General features: G+C 40.7%; 1 protein-coding gene and 1 long non-coding RNA gene across 2 annotated transcripts; one reads left to right on the top strand and one right to left on the bottom strand.

The window, feature by feature from the left end:
- The first annotated feature begins 573 nt into the window (after positions 1-573).
- LOC106917132 (serine/threonine-protein kinase DCLK2-like) lies at positions 574-25,953 on the top strand. Its single transcript, XM_014985874.2, has 17 exons — positions 574-1,371; positions 4,197-4,534; positions 9,757-9,886; positions 12,137-12,235; positions 12,807-12,854; positions 13,188-13,273; positions 14,976-15,063; positions 15,161-15,266; positions 15,868-15,925; positions 16,868-16,987; positions 17,070-17,216; positions 17,289-17,422; positions 17,983-18,060; positions 18,660-18,756; positions 19,440-19,520; positions 19,624-19,737; positions 24,801-25,953. The coding sequence occupies exons 1-17, from the start codon at positions 966-968 to the stop codon at positions 25,431-25,433; spliced, it is 2,763 nt and encodes a 920-aa protein (XP_014841360.2). The 5' UTR covers positions 574-965; the 3' UTR covers positions 25,434-25,953.
- Positions 21,524-22,298, bottom strand: LOC106917134 (uncharacterized). The gene is made up of 2 exons (XR_001418137.2): positions 22,211-22,298; positions 21,524-22,133 (listed from the first exon to the last, which is right to left on the bottom strand). It is a non-coding gene; the product is annotated as an uncharacterized LOC106917134 (long non-coding RNA).
- Positions 25,954-27,791: the final 1,838 nt, after the last annotated feature.

Below are 27,791 nucleotides of genomic sequence, written 5' to 3'. Positions count from 1 at the left end.
TAAACACGAACTTGTAAAAGTTACAAAAGTATGTACATAATTTCTTTTATTTCTGAAATAAATGTTTATCATATTATTGCTACAACTAATCATGGATCTCATTTAAACTGATTCATTGTTTTACTTTGCATAGATGCATATTTTAAGACCATTTCATAATTCCATCCCTAAAAATGGAACCCATACTTTTCCATGTTTTTCTGACAGTATTTTTAAATTGAGCTACACTCTTACATCTCTTACTGACAATTTCTTAATTTCATGTTAAATATTTTATTGCTTTGAATATGGTTTAAAATAAATCAGATCCTAAAATAAAGTTTTGCTCTTAAAGTCTGAACTAAAACAAAAAAGTCAAAAAGGTATTTGTGACCTTTTTGACTGTCACAAATACAGAAATGTGCTAAATTTTGCATCACTCATATTTATCTACAAGTAAATCTTATATTTTTTTTAACATTGCGAATAATAATTATTATTATTTTAGACCCCAGATATTTCTTGTGCTGCATTAAGGGGCATTAGGACCCCGAGGCTGAAACGATCCCTCCTCCTCCTCCGTATCATTATTGATCTGACAGGCTGTTCAGATAGTAAGCCGGACAGGATGCGAGGAAAAGATAGCCCGAATGTTTCACTTCTGCTGCGCACCTTTCCTTTTTGTGAAGTTTTGTTTATTTCAGACAGAAATCTGTCTGCTAACTACGGACCCGCACTGTTTGACGCATATTTTATTTAAAGGAGAAAAAAAAAAGCCTCGGTTTGGTGCCGTTGCATTTTTACGGGTTAAAGAAATCACACCGTCGGATCTGTCATTCATCACACAGCAGACTTTCAATAACCTGCACGGCTGCTGATAGACGCACCGTGTAAGCTGACTTTGCACTAATCGAAACGGGCTCTCTCCACTTTCAGGGTAAAAGTTTATCATTTCTGCTGGACAGGCAGACAGTGGCGGAAACGGGATGTCTCTGAGCAGAGGTATCGAATTCGAGCACTTTGAGGAGCGAGGCAGGACCCAGCGGTCTCCAAAGACCAACTCAGGCACTGGGTCTCACACCAAGTCCAAAGGCGGCGGTCTCGTGCCCAGCCCGGCGCACAGCACGCACTGCAGCTTCTATCGCACGCGCACCCTGCAGTCTCTCACCTCCGAGAAAAAAGCCCGCAAAGTGCGCTTTTATCGCAACGGGGACAAATATTTCAAAGGTTTGGTGTACGCCGTGTCCAATGACCGGTTCCGGTCCCTGGGTGCGCTGCTCATGGAGCTGACGCGGTCCCTGTCGGACAACGTCAACCTTCCCCAGGGAGTCCGGATGTTGTACACGGTGGATGGGGGCAGGAAGATCACCAGCCTGGATGAGTTATTGGAGGGTAAGGTCGATGAAGAATTCACGGTCAAATTTCAGGACACGAGATCCACATTATAGCAACTCCACAATACACCGATTTATAATGAACCAGATTAAATTCATTTTATGGTAGAAAAGTTTTTTTTGTGTGTAGGTAAAGATGCAAATTTAAAAATTTGTTAAATATCCAACATAAATAAACAAAACAACAAATAAAATGAATTATGAAGTCTAAAATTGTCCTCCAAAAAAGTTCAGACCATGCATCAGACTGAAGACTTTTGTCATCCAATTCATGGTAGAAAGTCACCCAACTAAATGCAACTAGCCACTATTCAGCTCTGCTAGCAAACCTCTGATGCTTCACAGAGCATCTGGATTTATGAGTTTAAGTTACACAGTTTGAATGTGTTTACTAATTAGATGATTTCTAGATGAAGTTGTTGCACTGAATTGTGTTATGGGTTAGTAGATTAAACACAAATATAAACCACGTTATATATATATTATTAAAATTATTATTAACTTCAACGTTATGCACTTGCTTCTTTGTTTACCATTTAAAATTGTGTCATGTGACTTAATGTAAAGACGTTCAAGGCTTAGTAATAGTTTTGCTCTGTATGTGTCCACAATTTGACGTTTTCCTTTAATCAAATTATCTTTACTAAGATTTTCCACACATATCTCGAGTAATTCACTGCATTTTGAATCCAAAGGAGAATAACATCATTGTTAACATATCTGCCCTGACATGTGACCTAGTGCCACACATGCAGATGGCCTCCTCCTTAATGGTCTGTCAATGTGCACAACTGTCAACCCACATCACAAGTCATTTAATTATCAGCAAGCTTGTGTGAGGGTGAATATACTTTATGAACCACTTAGTGTATGCCTTTAAATCTGTGTCTGTGTACGTACTTGGACTTTCCCAGGAGCTTCTTTGGTCCAAATTTCTTCCATTCAGGATTCATGGTTTACAATTTACCTGTAAATAAACATACTGAGAACATGCACCATCAGGCTAAATTTAGTTTGATTTGTTGTCAGAAGGAGACCAAATGTAAATTCCTAAAGTTGGACACAAAAAGAACCTGAGCTTTTGCTTTTCCTTTCTTGTGCAATTGACACAACTCTGATTGGTTATTAGTCCTGTCAAACCTTTAAGCTATCTCATCTGCACTAAAGCCAGGCTACAGTCCATTGGAATGAAAAAAACGGGTTACAGCTTGATGATACCTCAGGATTCACTGACCTCTTACTGGAGTTATTATTGTATACTGGTTTATTTTTATTTCACCTCCTCCTAACTTCTGAGTCTCTGAGCTGCACTCATTTCCTGTACCAGTTCCCCAGAGACACTGTGAAGGATTTAGGCCAGCTCATGATCTACATACTAACATGACACTAGTTTGGCATATGTAGAGCTAAAGTTATTTAGGATGCCAGCAGCTGTTTCTTAAGCTGAATCTTGATATTTTTTTTAGGCAGTTTTTGTTTCAGTTTGAGTAATAAAAACTACACCTTTCCTTTGTTTACTCAGCCCTGGGACACATTAGTGTGCAGCCCACCACTCTGGCCCCACTGAATAGAGCCAGCTTGGACTTTAGTGTGCAAACCCAATCAAGCATCATTCCCCTGTGTGCCCCTTATGACTGGGCAGGATTGCTAAATGAAACACTTAACATTTAACTGCTCTGCTTGTAAAATATGCAAGGAAGTATATCAGATACTGAACTGGTTTTAGAAAGAGCTTTTGTAGTTTTCATCTGGTGTGGCCCATTTGTTGGTGTTGCTCTTCTTTAGAACTGGGGTGACATGCTCTATTTTACTAGTTTTAGAGAGACCACAAGCAGCAGTGTTCTGGATCAGCTGGAGCACGGTTTTTAGGCAGAGCTGTGAAGACACTGCTGCAGTAATTAATGCGACTAAACTTAAATGCATGGATGGGTTTCTCTACAGCTTGCTGGGACTTTAGTCCTTTAATTCCACAAATGTTCTTTGTGGACAGAAGGTGACAGAAGGCTGACTTTGTTATTGTCTTTATGCGTTTCTAAATGTTGAGGTGACTTTTCAGATTTCAGTCCTGATCAGCAGCGTCCAGCTGTAATTGCTCAATCTGTGCTGATTCTTGGTTATTCATCTTTTGGTCCAAAAATAAATAGTTTAGTTTTGTTTCTAATTAGCTGAAGAAAGATATGGCCCATCCAGCAGGGATTGTTATGTTTTAGACTAGTCTGGTATAGTTAAGCAATTAGCTGTATGCATGTGAAATATACTTGGAAGGTTTGCTATTGTTAAACACTAGATACATTTGAATGTTGTAACTTATTGAATGATTTAGTGAACTTTACTCTTAATCCAAATAACTAAGCTAATCTGCTCGCTGCTAGACTAGCTTAATTAATAGCAATCTTACATCACTGTTCAATGTGGTATTCAAATTATATGCCACCACAAGGATATAGCAGCAATATGTCTAGAGAGGAGACTTGTACATTTGGGGTCAAAAAATCTTGGTTGGAACTGAAAGCATTGCCAATGGCAGACACAAATTCTGCATTGCATATAATTTGCCAAACATTATAATTAAAACCCACTGCAATTGGTTTAAGAAAACATATTTCAGGCAAACAAGATCATAATAAAACATTTTAAGTAAAGATACAACAATTAAGATTGGCAACATATTTGAAAAACAACAAAATTACTTTGGCATTTTGGATTTGCTTGTATGTGGTTATGATGATGTGCCACACATCGTGTACTATTGTATGGTAATAAGTACACATACCTGCAAACTCCATGTATTTATTGTGTAAAATTACTGTTTTTTTCCCCCAGGTGAGAGCTACGTGTGCGCCTCCAATGAGCCATTTCGATGCGTAGATTACACCAAGAACATCAATCCCAACTGGTCAGTAGGCATCAAGACGGGTACATCGCGCTCCCTCACATCCCTCAACCAGTTAAAGAGTGAACTACAGCGGGAATCCAAGGAATTCATCAGACCCAAACTTGTCACGGTGATTCGCAGTGGCGTCAGGCCTCGCAAAGCGGTTCGGATTCTCCTCAATAAGAAAACGGCACACTCCTTTGAACAGGTGCTCACGGACATTACTGACGCCGTCAAGCTGGACTCCGGAGCTGTGAGAAGACTTTACACTTTGGAAGGCAAGCAGGTAATGTCGCCTAATGAATCCTTTCCTCCTCTGGTTAATATGTGCTTCCCTAATAGCTGCTGAAGAAATCCTCCAAAGTCTAAATACAGGTTCAACTCAGGAACATGGCTAATCGTCTGATGATGATTCAATTTAAAAAGTTAACTCAAACTCATTTCACCGGGATTATATACTTGAAGTTTTTTTCCTTGGTAATGTGGCTCATTATGGCTTTTAGCCAGTGAATAACATGATTTTTCATCCAGAAATATCAGCCTACTGAAAAGTATGTCAGTGCACTGTAGCGTGTAGGATTTTTCTGCATTCCATCACTGCATGGATGCAATGAGGCTGTGGTTCTGCAGAGCTGCTGGGGAAGCCAGTGTGGATCTAGTAAGGGGTTTTAAAATCGTCTGCATTGGCATCTCTGCTACCTCCCATATTTGTGTTGACAGCCCATATATTCGCCTTGTAGTTTAGGTTAGGAAATTTTTCTGGCCTATAAAGCACAGTGAAGCAAAGGACAGTAAGCATTGCTACTTTTTCAGTGGGCAATTACCAAAATGAAATTTGCATCACAGTAAAAGCTTGCCAGCATAGGGAAGCATGAAGTGTTGGAACGTTTCCTGGAGGACACTTGCACTGACTTTAGCTACATTTGGAAGAAATCAGCTCTAAATGTTTGGGCATTGTTTGTGGTGTTCCCCAAGGATCAGTGCTCGGCCCAAAGTTTTTTGTTATGTACATAAGCTATATGTGTAAAGCTTGTGAAAATATGACAGGTGCATTATTTGTAGATGATACAAATATATTTTTATGTGACTGACAAGAGAAAAAGACAGTGTAAACAAACAGAGAATTTAAAATTATTCCATAAGGCTACGTACTGTATCAAATTTAATCAAATATTTAAACAAAAATAGGTTTGTGCGTAAAATTCTGTAACTTAAATTTTCAGTATTAGGTTAGTTGAGCTCCATGTTTTCTCTTAAATAAAAAAGAAAAAAAATCAAAAGAATTTTTGAGCATTTGGAATCGATTCAGAATGTCCAGCTCTGGGAATTGTGATTTCCTATAGAAAGGATTTTTTTTTTTCTGTACTTCTAGTGATCGAATCACCCAGGTCTCGTCTTACTGCCATGCCTAAACACAGTAAGAATTTCAGGCTTTTTAGTCCCCAGTAGATATTTGAACTAATAGGAAATGACGTGATTGGTGTAATTGGTTAAAAAAAACAGTTCACCATCCTTCTGATTCAGCAGTTAGTATTAATCTGATCCTGACAATGTCCAAGAATCTCCATCGACAGGTTTATTTTTGACATGTGTGTGACAAACTCTTTGGGCTCTTGGTATGGTGTTCCCAACACCCAGCAGAACAGTGCAGCATTCAGCTGTCAAATTCCAGCATAAGAGCTCATGTAAAGAATGTGATGCACTTGTGCTTTGTAAAACCAAACCGTCTGCAGCAGCTAATTACAGACTTCGACTCTCCCTTGCTTAGACTGTAACTTTGCATGTGTTGCCAGTTAAAGAGACCAAGGTTTTGCCTTCTCTGTTAAAGAGACTGGATATAAACATGAACCCACTAAAAGTTAACATTTTAGCTCTTTTGATTCAATTATAAAGCACCTTATGTGTCTGAAGTATTTTGTCTTCATCCTGCCTCTGTATGCTTTACTGCAGTCATTAAGCTTTCCTGAGCCACCATCTCATATAGTAGTCATCCTGAAAAGTCAAACCCACACTCCCCTCCTACGCCATGTCCCCCTTTAAGAATCCATCTGCCCACAGATATGTGCTCACACACACACACACACACGCACACACACGCACACACACACACACACACACACACACTGGATAAGCCTGTCAGCATGAGGGTGTTCAAATGCAAGGTGGGAAGTGGGATAATCAAGGGATCTTCTCGTTTGTCTTCCTCCTTGTCCACCTACGGCTACAGAGGGATAATTTCTGTTTGTGTATGGGTGTGCCAGAGCGCAGTTTAATTATGTAAGTTTAGCTTCTAAATAGAGGGGGTGTGTGTGGTTGGTGTAAAAAAATAACTGTTTGGAGCAGCAGAGAAACTGATGATCACAGCTTGAAACAGTATAAAGACAAACTGAGATAAGTTGCAGCTCAGACTTTGAAGTTGGCTTGGTTTTTTTGTAGTTGTGGTTTGGGGAATTGCACACTTAAAGCTGCAGTATGTAACTTTTTTTTATTACAGTTTTGTTAAAACTGTCACTATGGCATGATAGTATGGAATGAGACAGGTCATTTGAAAAAATTGAACTCCTCTGTGTCGTGAGGTGGGGTTGTTGGTGGTGAGGAGAGACGCTGAGACCCAGGTTATGGTGATGAATAAGATGTATTTAATAATAAAGATGCTCAACACAGTCCAAGGCAGGCAGCACGGCAGGAACAAGCACACAGCTAAATACCGGTAGCAACTGTCAAACGGACCAGACGGAACAAACACAAACCAGGACTTAACAGTTCTACTGGAGTGACGAACTACGACAAGGACCCGACGAGGAACACAGACAACAGGAGGGTTTAAATACACACGGGGTAATCAAGGGAATGAGACACACCTGGGGAGCAATCAACGGGGAGGACAGGACAGAGACTCACAGGGAAACAGGACTGAACACAGAAAACTCAAATATAAACACACAAAAACACGGATCTTGACAGTACCCCCCCCTCAAGGGCGGATACCAGACGCCCACAAAAACAGAAAAGTCCAAAAACACAAAACAACCCAACAGGGTGGGTGGAGGGGCGACGGAAGGAGGGCAAGAGTCCATAGAAAAAACAGTCCAACAAAAAACAACCCAACGGGGTGGGCGGAGGGGCGACGGAAGGAGGGCCAGAGTCCAGAAACAAAAAACTACCCATCAGAGTGGGCGGAGAACCAGGAGGCTAATCCGGCGGACGTTGCCGGCGAAGGAGGCGGACCCCCTTGGGCAGGTCCGGCGGTCTCTTCCGCCGGCGCAGGAAGCGAGGAGACGGGTCCGGCGGGCGGCGTCTCCGGCGCAGAAACCGGAGTCCCGGAGGCGGGTCCGGCGGTCTCTTCCGCCGGCGCAGGAAGCAGAGACGTGGAGGCGGGTCCGGCGGTCTCTTCCGCCGGCGCAGGAAGCAGAGACGTGGAGGCGGGTGCGGTGGTTCCCGCCACCGCAGCAGGAGGCCCTCGGGCCCGTGGGGCCGGCTGGAGGCCCTAGAAGGCCGGCAGAGGGGCCGGCCGGCAGGAGGCTCAGACGGAGCACGCTCTGGAAGCTCAGGGACGGGCTGCTCGTCAGCAGCGGGCTCGGGAAGCTCAGGAAACTCGGGGGGAGCAGACTCTGGAAACTCGGGGGGAGCAGACTCTGGAAACTCGGGGGGAGCAGACTCTGGAAACTCGGGGGGAGCAGACTCTGGAAACTCGGGGGGAGCAGACTCTGGAAACTCGGGGGGAGCAGACTCTGGAAACTCGGGGGGAGCAGACTCTGGAAACTCGGGGGGAGCAGACTCTGGAAACTCGGGGGGAGCAGACTCTGGAAACTCGGGGGGAGCAGACTCTGGAAACTCGGGGGGAGCAGACTCTGGAAACTCGGGCTCGTCCGCAAACTGAGGGGGCGGGGCCACAGGAAACTCTGGAGCGGGCTCAGCGAACTCGGGAAACTCTGGGGGCGGGAGCAAACGCCGCCTCGGTGCGGGGACCGGAGGCAGCGGGGACTGACGATGCCTCGGTGCGGGGACCGGAGGCAGCTGCAGGCAGTGGGAGTTTCGCCCAGGGGCCGGGACCTCCGGCGGCTCAGGGCTGCGGTGACGGCTTTGCTCCACTCCAGGCAGGGGGATCGCCAGCCGCGATCCCCACAGAAGAGCTCCGCCACAAAACTCCTCCAAGGGGACCGCTCCGAAACACCGCCAAGCGCTCCACCGTCTAGTCCGCATCATGCGTCTCTCACCTTCTGTATGGTCGGGTCCTTCTGTCGTGAGGTGGGGTTGTTGGTGGTGAGGAGAGACGCTGAGACCCAGGTTATGGTGATGAATAAGATGCATTTAATAATAAAGATGCTCAACACAGTCCAAGGCAGGCAGCACGGCAGGAACAAGCACACAGCTAAATACCGGTAGCAACTGTCAAACGGACCAGACGGAACAAACACAAACCAGGACTTAACAGTTCTACTGGAGTGACGAACTACGACAAGGACCCGACGAGGAACACAGACAACAGGAGGGTTTAAATACACACGGGGTAATCAAGGGAATGAGACACACCTGGGGAGCAATCAACGGGGAGGACAGGACAGAGACTCACAGGGAAACAGGACTGAACACAGAAAACTCAAATATAAACACACAAAAACACGGATCTTGACACTCTGCTTACAAACAATGAAATCATATAACCAATCAGAGCTATGAGGAGGACCATAACACTGCCAATCACCCTCGTGTATGCGATAGTAAAGCTAGTTAAAATAGCCACCGATGGCTGCAGATCATCAGTTTTCCTATAAAAGTAAACTGATTTTCCACAATTAGCACATTGAGCATCATGTAAATACAATTTATTGACAGCAGTAAGTCCCTCCTCCTGGCTCTGATTGGTTGTTTTTAGTCAGGAATTGTTTGTTTCTGCCGATGGCAATAGTAACAGTGGGAGGAGGTGGAGGAGATTAATCGTTCACAGATTATCTTCCTCATATTATATTAAAACATGGAGACAGTTTTAATAAATATGGAAGAAACATATTTTTCTAAAAGTTCCACACTGCAGATTCAACAGTGAGATGTGTATCAAACATACAAATTTTAATGAACATGTTTGTCACAAAACCATTGTGTAAAAACGTCTAAAAACTAAGCATCATTTAAGTATCGTCTACTTTGTTTAGTCAAGTGCATAAAGTTCCAATAAAATGTGGGTAAAATTCAATGGGTATGAATGATTTGCATGGCAATGTATGCATTTCAAACCTGTACTTATATGTTGTACTGATTGATTAAACCTTAAAGAAAAATTTTTCGTTGTTGACCTGACGGTTTGTCTTGAATGACCTCCGGGTATTTTGTAGAAGCACATTTAAAAGTTTAATATTTTTGATGAGTGTTTTCTCCACTAGAATTCCACTAATAAATTTCAGATTTACTAAAATTATTCTACATTATATTCTAAAACTGAACATTTTCAAACAGTTTTTAATTAATCATTACTCACATTAATCTTAAATATTGTTTCCTTTCTGCCAGATTACCTGCCTGAAAGACTTTTTCGGGGATGATGATGTGTTCATAGCATGTGGTCCAGAGAAGTACCGCTATGCCCAGGACGACTTTGTGTTGGAGCATAGCGGTAAGGCCTCCACAGCCCTGATGACTGGTATGTTCTCTTAACATGCACTACTTACAAAAAAGGCATTTTTGTCTTTCAAGCGAAACTTGAGTGAACTTTAAAATGACCTCCTCTAAATTTTTGAATGCACTTCTTGTGTTTTGTTACCGTTAGTTCTCTCTCTTAATCCAGACTCTGGCTTCTGCTGCCTTCTTTTAATTTAAGCAACATGTAGTTTGTGTATTTTCTAATTCAATTGCCTTTTTTAATGCGTCCATTTCTGCGTTCTGATCCATGTTATTCCAAATTTTAGAATTTTGTATGCTTGCTTCGTACCAGTGTGTTTAATTTGACATCGGTGCTAGAGAGCTGACTCAAAGTCTCAGAACACAGGCAGGATGCGACCTGGTTTAGCAATAGTGTCCTTCAGTCCAGATGAAATCAGCTCCAGGGAAGGAAAAGGGAGTTTACTATTGCTGCTGTCTGCAGCAGTGACATCCTGTCTAATCATTATATTTGGTCAGGTTAGCTTACAGTCCAGAGGCTTTTCACAATGCATAACTGCTACTCAGGTCAATGCACAAAACTCAGAGACACTTTGCATCTTTCGCCCCACTTACACTCCTTTGCTCCACTTATAAGATTTATGTTTAAAGAAACAAAAAAGACACAGCGCTCTCTGCTTAAGCTAAAGAGAGTACTATTCTATTTCTAAATATCTCTAGCAATATTTTATTTGTGTAATATTCCAGTTTTTTCACCTGCAGTAACACTTGTGTATGTGTATATATGGTCACAGTATTTTGGGGTTTTTTTTTTTGTATTTTTTCTGTGTACATTTTGTTGTCAGTGTCAGTAACTGTATTTCCATGGACCATAAAATTGCACAATTTGACATTTCTAAAATAAATTCACATAATGGAAACATGCCAAGTTTTTCAGTGAAATGTTTTGACGCTAGGATGAGGTGGGTTTTTGGAATTTATTGAACTGGGCTCATTTTGCAAAACTGCAATGGAAACACTTTTTTCACATCAAATGAGTCACGTGATCAACAACCAAATTTTACTACTGGCGAAAACCATAAAGAAGATGATGACAGGAAGAGGTTGGAAAGTCGTAGCACGGCATATTTTTCAATGACTTATCGCATGGACAAACTTGTGGTTTTAATTGCGTTTTTTATTTAATGGAAAAACAGCAACTGTGTTTGTTTGAAGTTGGTGGAATATTAACAGTTTTGCACGATTGTAATAGAAACGCAGCTACTGTGATATCTTTATGTAATGACAAAGTAAGTCTAAGTCTGCACTGGCCAAGCTCTATAACTTAAAGAAAGTGCTGAAATATTTTATACAGCTGAGAAGTATATTTTGTCTATTTACATGTACGCTGGAAGGGGTTGGGTGTGTTTTCATATATACAATAATTAGAAGAGGTTTGCAGGCTTAAAAATGTAGCAAGAAAAATAAAACTTAAGTAGGGAGTTTTTTATCGGTGGGTTACCATTTCGAACCCCTGCTCTGTCTGTCTCTGTACCTTTGCCGTTGTGTCCTGGGGAAGACACGTCATGCTTGCCTGCTTTTAGTGGCCACAAATGGTGGCCCCGATGGCCCCAATTGAATAGCACCCTGGCGTCTGTCGGTCTGCCCCAGGGCAGCTCCCAGGTAGTAAGCTACAATATAGCTGTGAATGTGTGTATTAATGACTGAAATGTCAAATGCCTTGGAGTACTCAGACTTTATAAAGCACTGTTCAAGTGCCAACCATTTACCATTTACCAACAGAAACGGCTAAAGATAAAAAATAAAATACAATAGCTTGCCTGCAACCTTTCAATGGTAAATGGAATGTACTTGTACAGCGCTTTATCAAGCCCAGAGGACGTCAAAGCACTTCACACTATATTCAGTCATTCACCAATTCACACAGCTGCCCTGGGGCAGTCTGAGACTGCCATGCACCAGCTGCCATGAAGTGTCTTGCCCAAAGATAGACTGATGGAGTGGGCATTGATCCAGCAACCCGACAACTGCAGGACAAACTCCTACTACCTTTTACTAACTATCTTCCCAGAAGTTAAAGCTTTTATTCAAAAGGCTTTAAATTCTTGTGTACTACCTATGTATTCTTGATTTTTCAGGAGTAAACATTGTTCAACACAGATTGTTAAAGTTTCTTCAGCAATGATTGAGTGTTGCATCCAGCATTCATAATGTTTCAGCACATGTAAAATATATTTCCGCCCTTCAATCAATGCCACATTGAGTATTTTATTTGCAACCTTTGCTTCCATAGAATGCAAAGTCCTAAAAACATCCTTCAGCCGATCTACTACTCCAAATTGGGCCGGTAAGAGCCCCAGACCTTCACGACGCAGCAAGTCCCCAGGGTCTGGTGAGGAACACTTTGATCCTTTCTGTTTTAGAACATTTTTCCAAAACTGATTGTGATAGTTTGACTAAAAAAATGTTAAGAAAGTAAGAGGCCTTCTTGAGTGATACTCTTTTGCAAAGTAAAATTTTCCATTTTTGAAAATAGATTTACACATTTAGGCACACAGTGTCAGTAAAGGCCGTTTTAGGCCCGACCAGCAAAAGCCCAGTGGTCAAATCGTATCATCACATGCTCTCTGATGTATTTGACCCCTGTGACCTTATCAATAAAACAGTGTGTTCAAAGACAGAAGACATGTTGCTGCATCTTGGCCTCCAGCACTGAGTTTTTGGTGGAGGGTGTGGGCATGTTAATGATAAGGTCACTATGGTGAATCCCAATCCAGCCCCCAATAGGGATGCTCCCCAATATATGGTGGGTGTGGTCTAAAGCCTTCACAGCACCCCCCAAAAACCTTAAAAAATAAAAATAAAAAATCTCCAAGCCATCCTTGGACTGTATTTATTTATTTATTTACTACTCTGAGTTTAATTAACACATTTCACTGTTTGTTTTTGTTATACTGATGTAGCAAGGAAACCTATTCATCACTCCAGCTTGTCTTCAATCAAGTCCCAGGGTAATGCTTCAAACATTACAATTTATTCTTGGAGTAGCTGTGGAGTTGAAACCAGATGTTTACATACACAGAATAAAAAGACACTGTTTTCTTTCGTATTTTTCTTCAGTGTATGTAAAAGTCTGGTTTCTACTGTAGCTAAGCAAACTGTGTTTTTGAGGTCTATTAAAGGACAATATGTCTAAACATTTCTCTACAGTTTTCAGATACATTGCTGTAACAATGTTTTTATATTTGTACATACTGAAGTAAAATTTCACAAGTATGCTCCTTGCCTTGGAAAATAAATTTTGTACTTTGACCTTTTGCCTCCTTCGTATGACCTTTCTACAGTAAACGGTGTCTCAGCTCACAGGTCCACTAAATCCTCCACTCCATCTCCAACCAGCCCGTCTCCACGAACCATCCCCCGTTTAAAGGTACGATAGACAGTAGCAGTACAACCAAAACACCCCATCCTTTAGATTGATCAGTCTATTAATTAGCTCTCACAGAGGTAACTCACTGGTTGTTGTTTTTTAATGCAGTGGCCTCAAAAGATGTTTTGAAAAGTCTGTGCCTAGATCATTCTCATCTGAAGAAACGTACAAATTATTTAAAAAGATTATATTATATTTTTTTATTATATTTTTCCCCTTAGAAAGTTACGTTTTTAGTAAAGGAGTCAAACTCACCAAAGCATGCAGAACAGGATGGAAAATGTTGTGTTGGTGCTCTGTCATGTATTTTTGCCAGAATTTGAGATATTTTTTTAACCATGTAGTGACTGTATAGTATGAGACATATAAATCCAGCTTCTCCACCTCCTCCCTGAGCTACTACTACAGTCTGTGGAAATGCACCGCTCCCAGTCTAGAACGACCAATCAGAGCCAGGAGGAGGGGCTTAGTGCCGTCAACCAACCTCATGCACACCACTTAATGTGTTAATGGTGGAAAATCAACTTACTGTTGCAGGAAAACCATTTAGCCGTCGTCATTGGTGGCCATGCTGACTAGCCTTAGCATTCGTGGCAGGTTATGTTGTAGTGAACCAGCTGTAGCTTAGCAAGAGCAAAGTAATGTGGTGAATACGAGTGTGATTAACAGCAGTAAGACACCTCCCTGCCTCTGACTGGTTGTTTCTGACTGAGTGGTGTGTTTCTCCAGTAAGTACTGGGAGCACTGGGAGAAGGCAAAGGAGCTTGATTCTTTTCCCCACAGATTGTCTGATACTGTCACGACATAAAGATTATTTTAACAAATATGTAAAATCCTTTTTTTTTTAAATAAAAGTTACACCCTTCAGCTTTCATAACATTTTCAGAATGATGAAGCCATCAGGCTCTGCAGTTTCTCTGTTTCTTTGTCAAAGATGCACCATTCCAAATGAATGTGTTGGCTAATGAGTTTTTGTGATGTACTGATAACTATCAAGATTGCTGATAAGAGAATAAAGTGAATGAGGAAGAATATGAACGTTATGAGAACACCGCTAGCTTTCACTGATTCACCTTCACTGGTTGACATGGATGAAAATATTGATAAGAGAAAAAGAAAAGCTTTTTTATGAGCCTCACAATTAAAGCATGCTTTGAATTCGCCCTGAATTCCTGCTGATATGACTAAAAATTAAAACAATTCATTGCAGTAACATGCATTATGGTGTTATTTACAACTAATTGTAGATATAATACAGAAATTGGTTGCCTGGTTTTAGACGTTTACTTCTGTGCATTGCAGCATTTTCACAGTTAATTTGATTAATAGCTGTGATGTTTTAATGTGAAAGATTGAATTGGAGAGGATTTGCTCGAGTATTTCAGATTTGGCTGAATTTTTAATGGCTTATATTAAAAATGATATGAATTTATCTTTATATGACCACTCTAACCTCACCTTGTTGAAGAAAAAGCCTTATGTCTCCATTTATTTAGAAGGGATCATTCATTTTATTAAGTACATATTTATTTTTTCCTAAATTATTAAAACAAGTCTCCTGATTTGTCTCTGACATTAAGGTAACAGCTGGAGGAGGATTTTCAGCTGCTAAAATAGCTCTAATTTTATTCAACTATATACTTTTGAAATATTTTCCTTCTATAAATACCGATCAGTCTCAGTACTCTGTTGTGCCCTACAGCTACCGCAGTCATTTCAGACATCCTCCCCTAATGTGAATGGGAATGACTCAATAAATAACCACCTAGAGAAAACAGTGAGTCCAGAAGGTAAATCATCTAATTTATTAATCTGGAACAGCTTTTTTTTTTCTGACAAAGCTAAACACATATTGATGCTAAACGAATATTTCCCTCCACTTTTCAGTTAATGGAAACCAGTACCCAGAATCCTCCAGCATCTTGGAAAAATACACTGTTGGCAAGGTGATTGGGGATGGTAACTTCGCTGTGGTTAAAGAGTGTGTGGAGAGGTAAGAGGATAACACTGGAAGTGTTAAATGTACATTTGTCAGCAGGGAATCCACACCAGCATCACACGGTGGACAAAAACACGAGCTACAATTGGCTATTATGATGTCCAATTGTCGTTCTACAAGCCACAAAATGACGGCTTGTTCATTCAGAATTCGCATGCAGGCTATCAAAGAGGTTAAAACATTTATTTAAAATAGTTTTCATTACATTCGGTTTGCTTTTGCTGAACCAGTTGTTCATTGCATTTTTTTTGTACCAAGTTCCTCCTCACTACTTACTTCATGCACTCTAATGTCATTATTTCAGACCTAGAATCAGTTGAGTTTTTTTTTTTAATTTTCTAATCTGGAACAAACTTCCAGAAAATGCAAAACTGCTGAAACTGCAGTTTTGTTAAAACAGACATTGCTGAAACTTTTTCATGTTGGTTGGGGTGTTTGGGATCCGTCTTGGATCATTACTGAAGTATTTGATTCCTGCTGAGTCTGTCTGTTTCTGCACCACACATTTTAATGACGCCATCTTCTGAATTACACATTTTATGGTTGCTTTAGTGCCGTTTTTAATGTTCCCTCTTATTGCTCTGTTTCTGTTCAGGTCCACCGGGAGAGAATTTGCTCTCAAGATCATCAACAAAGCCAAATGCAGTGGAAAGGTTTTTCTTCTGAACCGTTTTTATTATCTTCCTTTAATTTTGTTTTTATATGTCCCAGAATGACACAGACACTTAAAGAGTTGTTGTATGTCTGCGTTCATCTCAGCATTATTAACACCGACAGGTACAACTGTATCACATGAGGATCTCTGATCAATACAGTCGGGTTAGGGCATGTTCACTCATGAACAAACACTGACACACAGATGACACACACTAAGTGATTTGGTCTGCTTACTGCAATAAAGATTTAGTTTGTGAAGTGTACTGTGCTGGCAGAAAGTATTAGTCCCATGCAGATTTCTTTCCTTTTTTGTTTCAGGTTGTCTTTCCCTCCCCCCCCCTCAAAATAAAGAATGCTAAAAGCTAATATCATACAAAAAGTCAATTATGGCGGTGTTTATATTTTGGTATGATTTGTCTAGTCATAGGCTTGGTTTAGATAAAGCGATGTGACCCTTAACTGCTGAAAAACCCTCCAAAGTGGCTGAATTAAAATAAGTCTTCTATAGTGACGTAAAAGGCTAATTCCCAGGTATCGTCAGCTGTGTTTCCATTACCAATGTGTGTGCAAAACTTAGTTGATATTTCGCTGTTGAGAAAACACAATTTTGCAATGCACTTTTCCCACCAAATAAGAAATGCAATTAAAATCACATGTGAATAAGTTCATTCAATAAGTCGTTAAAAAACATGCAGCGCCACCATCCTCCTAGTACTTCCTGTTTTCTTTCTTTTCTGCCAGCAGTAACATTTGGCCGTTGATCACGTGACTTGTGATGTGAAAAAAGTGTTTCCATTGCAGTTTTCCAAAATACACTAGTACAGCCAAAAAACAACAAAAAAACGTAACTGTGTCAAAAAAAGGAACAACTGCAAGAAAAAGAGACTAAATCTGTAAGAAATGCTTTTCTACATTCACATGTACAATCTGTGCTCCAGGAACACCTCATAGAGAATGAAGTTGCTGTGCTGCGCAGAGTGAAACACCCAAACATCATCATGCTGATCGAGGAGGTGGACACGCCCTCTGAGCTGTGTCTCGTTATGGAGTTGGTTAAGGTCTGTCACAGGTATAAATTAGGCCAACATCTGGTTTTGCGTATGCTTGGATTTGTAACATTTGTCTTTAAATTCGTCCCAGGGAGGGGATCTGTTTGATGCCATCATGTCCTCAGCCAAGTACACAGAGAAAGATGCCAGCACCATGGTCTACAACCTGGCTGCAGCGCTGCTGTATCTGCACAGCATCAACATCGTCCACAGAGACATTAAACCTGAGAACCTGCTGGTATTACACAATCATTAAAAAAATACAACAATTATATCTTTTTTTTTCTTTCAACTGGGTGTTATCTTTTAGGTGTTTGAGGATCCAGATGGCTTCAAGTCGCTGAAACTCGGAGACTTTGGCTTGGCCACAGTAGTGGAGGGGCCGCTGTTCACCGTCTGTGGAACCCCAACATACGTGGCTCCAGAGATCATCGCCGAGTCGGGGTAAGCTTGATGTTTCACTCACAGTAGCTGTGTTTCCATTACAAATCTAATGTAGTTGTGTTTATTCTATTAAACAGTTAAAATCACACCTGAATAAGTTTGTTCCTGTGATGTTATGAATTTAGTTATCAAAGTTCAAGCTTATTAAAAACTTTACATTATCTTAACAGACAAAACATTTTCTTAACCCAAGTAATCTGTCTACATACAGCCTCAACCTCTATATCTGAGCTCACCTCCGTTAGCAACAATCACAGTTTCAAGGGTTTTCCAAGGACAATGTTGTCTTTTTGCAAAGTGACAGAGTAAACTGGGGCTTGGAGGATAAAAGGAATGAGGACAACAATGTAGAGGCTAGAAGAGGACAAAGAAGTCACTGAAGTCAATCTGGCTTTTACACTTCCACTTTTCTTTCCTCTTAATTCCTTCAGTTCTGCCTAAGAAACATGCCATGCCATCATCCTCCTACCACTCCCTGTCTTCCTCTTCTTTGTGAACCATAGATGTTAAAAATATGTTTTTTATTACATCTTACTGTAACCTTTGCTGTTTTCTTCCAGTTATGGTCTTAAAGTGGACATTTGGGCTGCAGGTGTGATCACCTACATCTTATTGTGTGGTTTCCCTCCATTTAGAAGGTTAGTTCAGATCTAATTATATTCCTTCTACTTTATAATTATTAAAAGGGACCCATTGGTTACTGGGGGTTGATTTGTCATTAAAATGTTAAAGTAAATAATGTCTTGGGTTAACATTGTTCTGATGCATGTTCATATCTTCATTTGGGAAGTTCCTTTTTTCTTGTGTTTTAAAGAACATAGATTTTTGTAAAAGGTTTGTGTTGAATCACTTATTTGCCGTTTTGGATTGTTACATCAATTTGTAATCTTAAAATTTAGCTTGTGCATTTAAAAAGATGGCTTGTATTATTCATTTTGGTTGGATTTGTGTGGATGTGTGTATAAAGAAATGTTTAAAGTTAACAGTCATACACAATTGGATATCATCTAATTAAATGTTTTAAAAAAACAAATATTTAAAAATATATACATAAATGTTTAAAATAAATGACTGTATATGAATACATAAAAATAAGAACAAATGAATACAATAAAGATAAATGTTTTTAATAAATTAACATCTCGAAGTCAAATAACCTATAAAGCCTGGTGTGTTATATTGGCATCATTTATTGCAGCATTTAGATGTTTATTAATAAATTCTCTTTTAAATAAAGTGAAAATAATCGGCAAGAGGAGCTGTTTGAACAGATTCTTCTCGGGAAACTGGACTTTCCTTCTCCTTACTGGGACAACATCACTGACTCAGCTAAGGTTGGTACACAACACTTTGCAAAAGTTTAAACAACCTTCAATATTTGGGATTTATTTTTTCAGGCTCTGTGTCCATAAAGGATAGAAATAGAATCTGTGACCAAAGGCAACCTCTCACCAGAAACGAGCCCGAATTATTCCAACAGGGACCCAACGGCTCATAACAACGGGCCTGGTACCTCATACTCCCAGAGTGCCTCCTGCAGGAATCCCAGAGGAACACAGTGCAACACCTTCTCTGTCTACAAAACACATGTAGACTGGTTGGGCGAACGCCCGTTCGCCCTCCAGGACCTTGTTGAGGCCGTAGAGCTGGTTCAGAGGTCCAAGGAAGAAAACCAGGAACAGAAGTCCGTTTTTCACTGGGTTTTGCTATTTTGTTGTACATTGTGATACAACAAACCAAGATGTGGAGAACAAAATTGTTAAGCACAGCTAATCTATGAATAACTGGGTTTTTGTTCAGTTGATTTTCTTGTGAATCTCTACTTCTGATGCCTGTGCCCTTTTACTTCCAAAGGAAAACAAGCAGGAGATAAACCTAAGTATGTTGTACATTTAACGCGGTTTAAAACACGCCCCAAGTGGTAACTATTTACAGTAGCTACCTTTCATTAGGTCAAGTTTTCAAACAACTGGTTTAAAAACACTGGAGCTAAACTATTGCTCTGGTTTCCGTTCAGGATTTGATCAGCAGGATGCTGCAGGTGAATGCGGAGACTCGAAGTATGGCAAAGGATGTCCTCTCACACCCCTGGGTCACGGTACTCCCAGAGAAAACATTCCAGTCTCTCTGCATGCATGCTCAATGTCGGCCTGAAACATGGTGGAGTTTCTGACCGACGGCCACCTCTCTGCTGCACACAGCACGATGCGGTGATGAAGACCAACATGAAGACGGAGGTTTCAGGTAAACTGAGGACGCACTTCAACACAGCACCGAAGCAGAACAGCACCACAGCTGGAGTGTCCGTCATCATGGTAAGCTGATGAATGAATCGTCGACCCGAACATGTGGAAAATATCTCTAAAGCTCTTTCTAGATGTTCTGAAAAATCTTCTTACCGTACTTAAGCTTTGACATGGTTTCATCAGAGCTGACATGCAGCTGAGGAGGACGGTGAGTGTTTGACCCCAATTCCAAAGACTTACTTGGAAAAAATGTTCTTCCCCCCCCTCACCATCCAAATGGGCTATAATGCCACATGGTAGACGACCTCAGCTGCTGTGAATGTATCTGGCAGGATTTTAGGGATGAAAAGAGAAAAAGTTGCAGACTGGACAGCCGAGTACTCAGTCATTCCTCACCTTTCTGCTTACCGTCCTGAATGTTCTCCTTCCTCTCAGATCACTCTGTAAGACGGACACAATGAAAAATAGCTCAACATGTTGTTGTGAATCTCATTTGACAGTTTGAGGTTGAAATCCAGGTTGAAGCTGAGGCTCCTCCTCTCCTTCCTCCTCCTCTTCCTCCCTCTCACCTGATCCAGGACTACAGGAATTCAAAGCCTGCCACACCTTTCACCTCCCTCATCCTAACTCCTGTCTTCTTCTCAAGCCATCACCTTTGTAATTGATCACTCACTTCTCTCCCTCCCTCCCTTTGACATCATTTGTCCTCATCTTTGGCGTTTTCAGTAACTTCTGCCTCTGTCTCACTGCAATCTTAAGCTTCCTAATTGCAACTCTGCTCCTACACTCACATCTTCCACCATTTCTTACCTTAAACAAACAGCATTTTGTTTATCGAGTTGACATAAACAGTGTGATTTGCTTTCCTCACTATGATGGCTTAGTGAGGTTAGATAGGGCCCTTGGATTTCTGCAATGTGGAAAATCCAGGAGTTTCGGAATTTAACAAAATAGAATCCACATGAAACATGGAATTTCATGAAATTATCTTATACATAAATTAACCATATTTATTAATCCAAAGAGTAATTCAGACAAAAATACAACAGAATTTGAAAAATGATAAAGGGCTTTTACTGAGATGAATGGGATGAGGTTTTCTTTTAAATTGTTGGTACATCGTTGCCACCTTGAGGAGAAAAACAGGAAGTGCTTTGAAGTGGCAAAGGATCTTAATAGTCACTTTGGATTCGTGCAGATAGATTCAAAATGACTGTTTTGATCCTTGGCTATTTGGATTTCTGATTGTTTATATTCATCAGGTCTTGCATATTCTGTTTGGTTCTCTGAATACATTATTGTTTTAAAGGTGTTGTTCACTTTTATGCATTTAGTTTCTTAGTTTATTCTTGTGTTCTGTTCTGTAGATCAGTGTTGTCCTTTTGTTGTTTCTTTAAATCTGAGTTCAGTCTCTGTTTATTGGTCACTTTTTCTTAATCTGCCAGCTTTGCTCCCTTTCACAGCTGTTCTTTACTGCCCGATTACTTCACCTACATCCAATGCCATTCTTCCTCAGTGTATACATATTTCACTGATTTCATTGCTTAATGCTGGATCCTTCATTATTCTGCTTGTCTGCTACCCCAGTGATTTCCTGTGCAAGTTCCCTTTATTACCAAAACGCAGTTTACCTCCATCATCCTCAGAGCTTTTCTTTCACATTTTGTAAACATTGTTTTTGTACTGCTTGTGGTGTGAAAAAATCATCAAGTAATAATTTAAATCATTCATAAAATGTGACGGACCTTCACCAGGTTTCATGCAGGTTTCTACAAGTTAAACTTAAAACCTTTTAGGATGATTAGGAATGAAATTTCAGACCAACACATTCCCAGAAACATTCAAATGATCAGAATAATGATGAAATCTTTTATTGTTATGAATTTAGTTATCAAAGTTCAAGCTTATTAAAAACTTTACATTATCTTAACAGACAAAACATTTTCTTAACCCAAGTAATCTGTCTACATACAGCCTCAACCTCTATATCTGAGCTCACCTCCGTTAGCAACAATCACAGTTTCAAGGGTTTTCCAAGGACAATGTTGTCTTTTTGAAAAGTGACATAGTAAACTGGGGCTTGGAGAATAAAAAAGAATGAGTAGACAACTGGAGGGATTTTTTTCCCAGTGTAGGCCGATGAGGCAAACCTTGCATGCACAGAAACTTTGTTCTGGTTTGTTGATTATGTCTGAGTCCATGATGAAAACTACAGACAGTTAGGCTCTTTACATCAGGAAAATTTTGAGTCAATTTAAAAAAAATTATCTTAACACTTCAAACTAAAAATATCAAACTACATATGCATTAATTACAATAACACAAATTGTGGATCAAAGCATAAACTTTCATTCCTGCTTCAACGAACAGAGTCAATAGAGTCATTACCTCTCGTGACCAGAGCGTTCCTATATCAAGGTGAGGATTCACAGTAAGCTTTGAGTTTTTATTCTTTGTTCCTCTTCCTTGAGAAAAACACAGACAGAAAAAATGTTTGCATTATGCATTTCAATGTTTTCAGTTTAAATTAAAATTTACTCACCTTTGAAGAAACTCCAGAGTTGAAGCCAGCTCAGATGAATAATGGATGTTGGAACAGAACATCGGGTACAAGGCAGAAAATGTACTGCATTGTACCTTGTATGGATAAGGATGACAGACTTGCTTGTTGAGGAACAGCATACCAAATCGACTTACCACAGACTATGATGGCTGACCTCAGAGCCACGTTCGCTGCCAGACAGGTTTCATCTACACAGACTCCTTCCCTTCGAAGAGGCTGAGCAGAAACGGGAACATTTGCTCCACTGTCCTCACATCCTCTTTAGTCTTGCGTAGGTCTGAGGGAACTTATTCTTCCTGTTGACACAAACGGTGGTCAAGTAGTTGAGAAGCCTTTTCCCCTTCAATCCAAACTACATGTCAATTTCTCGTTGATGTTAATCCCAGGGAGTTTCATGGAGTGGACCAACATGCTGATTTTATAAACCAAAATGGCCACTCCTCTCTGAAGCGTTTGAATTTTTACCCTCACATGTTGGTGGTGTGAGTAAAAACTGGACGACATTCCACCTCCCATGGTTTGGCAACAAACTGCTGAAACGTCTGAGTTTTTTCAACTTTCTGCAAGGCAACAATTTTATAATCTAATGCAGTGTTTCTCAACCCTGGTCCTCACCGCCCCCCTGCTCTGCATGTTTTAGATGTGCCTCTATTCCAGAACAGCTGATTCAAATGATTGCATGACCATCAAGTACTGCAGAAGCCTGTTAATCACCCAGAGATACAATTCAGGTGTGTGGCAGAAGGGAAATACCTAAAACATGCAGGACAGGGGGGCAGTGAGGACCAGGGTTGAGAAACGCTGATCTAATGCATCCATAAGTGTCCTGTGTTACTGCTCTCTCTTCTAATTGGATCTCATCTGAGTTAGTCTAATGTTCTCTTTTTCTAATTTTGGGTTTTGAAGTGCGCCTCACATTTTCAGTTCTCTTCCATATCTGTTTGACCATGGAGTGGTTGCCTGTGGGTACAACATCTCCCCCTCTGTTACAGCTGGGATATTTTGAAACCATTTTGTTTGTGGCATCGGTTGAATGCTTTTTACATAAATGAGGGCAATTTTCCATCAGCTCAGTCACAACAATCCAGGCCATCTGCCTCCTCAGCTTTGGGCCTGGTGTTTCCCCTCCTCCCCAAAGAATGAATCACATCCTCAGGAAGTTTAGTCATTGGAATTTCAAAGTTTTCCCCTCTCTGTGTGTGAAGTCCTGGGATGCTGATGAACTTTGGGGTGAAACGGAAAGCACAGATACCGGTTGGACAGGTGAGGCTTCCGTAGACGGAAGTGAGCTGTTCTTTGTAGTCTGGTCTTTAATGGACAGAAAAATCCAGATTCACGCTGCCCAATATTACAAAATGTCTATGTTTAGAACATTGTGTGGCAATTTTACTTACATCTTTGTCAGTTTTCTGACTTGCACAAGTCTTAAGTGAAACTAGCTGGCATTGATCTGGTTGTTTTAAACACCGATTAGCTTGCCATGTCTGCTTTCTGTAGGTCTCAGAAGAAAATTAAATGTGAAGCTTGCCATGCGAATGTTTACTTTTCGGACTGAACAGCCAAGGATTCCAAAGCAAATGGATTTTATCCTCCAAACAGATTGAATATTTGTTCTCCGCACTTTTCCAAAGATGACGTCAGCCGCAGCGTGAACGTGGAGCTCGCTCTCCTCCCGACGTCATCCAACAGAAACGATCCTCAGCTACACACTTTAAAATTCAAAGTTATATAAAAACAATCCTATTATGGTTTTATATTTTATATGTCACTAAAACGCCAATGTCCCAGATTCACAATGCAATAATACTGTCAAACAAAATGTATAGTGAAACTATATTTCTAACCACAATTTGGATTCTTTCTTTGAACATGTAAAAGTAACAAAAAATTAGTTTTGTTCAGTTTTTTTTTATTTTTATTTTCAAAAACAAATTACTGACAAAAACTAGTTTCTCTATTATTTGAATGTCATAGTAACATAATTGCTTTCTGAGTATTACAATATTTTTCTGTTTTTTCCACCATCTGTAGTTTTAACATCCAAGTTTGATTATACTTACAAAACAACAAACATTTTGACAGATTATAAAGGTTACTGTGAATCAAAACATATTTCCAGTTTACAATATTTTTTTCCTTTGTGATATTAAACCGTTTTATGTACATTTCACCATATTTTTTGTACAGTATAAGTTGCACAGGATTTTATTTAGGGAATTCAACCTAAAGGGGGTTCAACACATTTGAAATCTACACTTAAATACTGTATGTCAGTCTATCACATAATATCTCATAAAATGGAATGAAATTTTTGCTAGCAACATAAAAATATGTAAATAAGTTGAAGGTGTTTTAATTCTGTAAATCTCAACCTGTCACATTTTGTGTTCTGTCTACACCTCTTCATTTTTTTTATTATATTTATTTGCAAGCTAAACTAAAAGCTATATATTTGGTGGTTAAAAAAAGAAAGAAATGTAATTGATGAGACAATAATTTGTTTGGTGATTTCAAGGTAAGCTGTTTTATGTTGATCTGTTGAAAGGAAAGTGTCCGTCTGTTTTTGCAGAACACGGCTCTAGATAAGGAGACCCTGCAGCTCTACGCTCTGAGCTCTGAGGAACCGCAGGTGGAGCCGAGCTCAGACGTAGAGAACGTCTCGTCTGCTCTCCCAAACGAACTGGCTTCTCTTACTAAACAAGTATCACGTGACAAAGATCCAAACTCCACAGAGTCTATTTTCCCAACCATGACTGCCCATCCTGGGGACCGTCAGCGGACAGAGCCTCTTCCTGTTCCTGCACGTTTGCTTTCCCCCTCTGCTGAAGCTTTCCTTCTTTCCTCCCCTCCAGAAAAAGAGACCCCTCCTTCATCACTCTTTCTGACTCCGTGCCTATCTTTGGATCCCTCCTCCCCCTCTGCTCTTCATCTTTTCTCTTGCGTGACTCCCTCTTCAACCCCATCATCTGCCAACCATCCTGCCCCAGACCGCTCCTCTCCCACCAACCAGACGTCCCCGTGCCCCATCTCCCCCACCCCACCTTTTGTTTTCTTCCCACTCTCTTCTCCATCAAAACAAGCTCCCACCTCGCCGTCTTCTGTCCAGCCGACTCTGTTCCCTTCTCCTCCTTCCACGCCGCCGCCGGCGGCTCCCCTTCCCTCCTACCCTCTACTAGCTGAAGAACTTCTAGAGCAGATCTAAAGTCCTGATGCGTTCCAGTCCAGATGGAGCCACAGCATTACGTTGTGGATCAAGAGGACAAACTGTCAGTGTGAACTTCTCACCAGATGTGAACTGAGCCAGAGACTCTGGTGGCTGCAGGATTCGTCCAGATGCTTCATAAAAGACTGAGGAGTCTGAATGTACATCGTGTTTATTCATTAAAATGCAGACTGTCGTGAGTTTGTTAGCACTCTGAAGTAATATATTACTGTATCTCATCAAGCTTTTCTTTCTGGACCTCTCTTTGCTTTCCTGTAGTTCACTAGTTTAGCTTAAGGGGAAAAAAAGTTGAATTATGAGCTGTTGTTGCTTTAGCAGATAAAGTTTAGTTTGTTTCTCATACGGACGTTCCAGCAAATTTAACCTTTACTCCATAGTTGTTATTCTTGACATCAATAGTTCAGTCTTCCTGATTAATAACAGTTACAATTCAGTTTAACTTGGATGAAGTAGCACAGAGTTTAATACCAAGTAGTCAATAAAGAAATCTGTCCTTTAATTGGCTCTTACTTCGGTGCATTTATTTAAAATTAAGACAAGCAACAATCAGGTTGATACTGATATATAGTTTTGTTTGAGGTCAGATCTGATGAGTCCAGTTCAGTTTCAACCTGATTTCCTTTTCTAAGGACAATGGGAAATGATCTGATTTGAATAGCACTTTGCCGAGTCAGAAGAGCTTCACATTACATTCATCCATTCACACACTGATGGAGGTGAGCCACATCGTAGACACAGCTGCCTAGGGACAGTTTTAACAGATCGAGGAAGCCAAGCACGCCATGCACCGGCGCCATCAGGTGGTCAGAGGATCTGTTGGCCCCCTCTGACCCCACTACCAGGCAAGCCGGGTGAAGTGTGCCAAAGTACACAATGACTTAGATGGACAGAATGGGGGTTCAAGCCGGCAGCCCCCTGGTTACCGGACAAAGCCCTACCCACTGAGCCACTGGGGCCCCTACAACATATTTGCAAACTATTTGTGTAAAAATGTATGAAACGCTGACGATGAAAAAGGAAAAAAATGTGTCAGATTCACTGATGGAGGTCCATGTTGTGAATCTTGCTGGGAGTATAGGATGGTTGTTTATGTATCAAAGCATACGTCACTAACCTTCACCAAAGTGCGTCGACATGTTTATGATGCATTGCCTTAACGGAGCACCTGTTGCACTGGGCTAGCTACTGTATGATTAAGTTCTAACAACTTCTTAACAGTTTCCACTGCTTTTTCAATGATGTGTGCTTTTATTTCAATACCATAAAAATGACAATATAGCTGAAAATGTAGAGTTCTCCACTGAATTACTCCTGCTAAATGAACAATTAGATCTAATGGGATCAAAATAATTTTACAGCGCAACTGGAGCTCCACATACCAGTGGATGGAAGCAGAGTGGATCTAAACAGTCTACACATGCCTGTAGGTTAGGTTTGACCACCTGGTCAATTACTTCTCCAATTTTATCCATTCTGGCTCCACCAACCCACCAATCTATTTTCTCAGCTATCAACATGTTTCTAAAGCCCAATAACAATATTTCCTCATCCTCTAACGCTACCAAATGCAATAATTTTCAGTCTTTCAGGCCAAAGCTGATGGTATTTATGATTCCCTTGATCTCCCCTCTGCTCCCCACAGCTCCAGTCAACAGATCTCATACTTCACTCTAATCTCTTCTCTTCAACCTCCTAAACTTTTGTTTGGTATTAATACTCCCACCTGCTCCTTGGATCCCATTCCTTCCCCTCAATCTATCCCCTGATCTTACTTCTGGATCTGTTCCACAGTCTCGATCTGGCAGACATCAGCCCAATATCTACAAACTTAAATGTGGTCTGACACTGATAACGTCATAAACTTCCATCGACCTCCCCTCAACAGCCTATTTGGACCATTCCAGTTACACAACACCGGAACAGCTCTTCTCAAAGTTGCCAATGTTCTCCTCTTTTCCTCTGACTCTGGATCTCACTGGAGCTTTTTGACACCATCAGTCACTCCACCCTCCTGTTCCGTCTCAAGTCCAACCTGAATCTCACTGGCTCTGTTCTGTCCTGGTTTCAGCGTCACCTCACAAATCAAAAACAGCTTATTTACTCATATCAACCGTTGCATCTCCTCCATAGCTCCTCTATCCACAGGTGTTCTCCAAGGTTCAGTGCTTGGTCCTCTCCTTTTCATCCTCCATCTTGGTGGCATCATCAGTGAACATGGCCGTCCTTTGCTACACAGCTGGCATACAGATTTAGATTCCCAACACATCCAAAAACCTCCACATCCACTCCACTGACACCAAAACCTGAATGAAGCACAACTGTCTCAAATGAAACACT

This window comes from Poecilia mexicana, unplaced genomic scaffold, assembly GCF_051168715.1.
Source record: "Poecilia mexicana isolate PSO_F unplaced genomic scaffold, ASM5116871v1 scaffold_2, whole genome shotgun sequence".
Lineage (NCBI taxonomy): Eukaryota > Metazoa > Chordata > Actinopteri > Cyprinodontiformes > Poeciliidae > Poecilia > Poecilia mexicana.
Note: the sequence above shows the minus strand (reverse complement) of the source record. Positions and strands in the feature narration are given on the sequence as shown.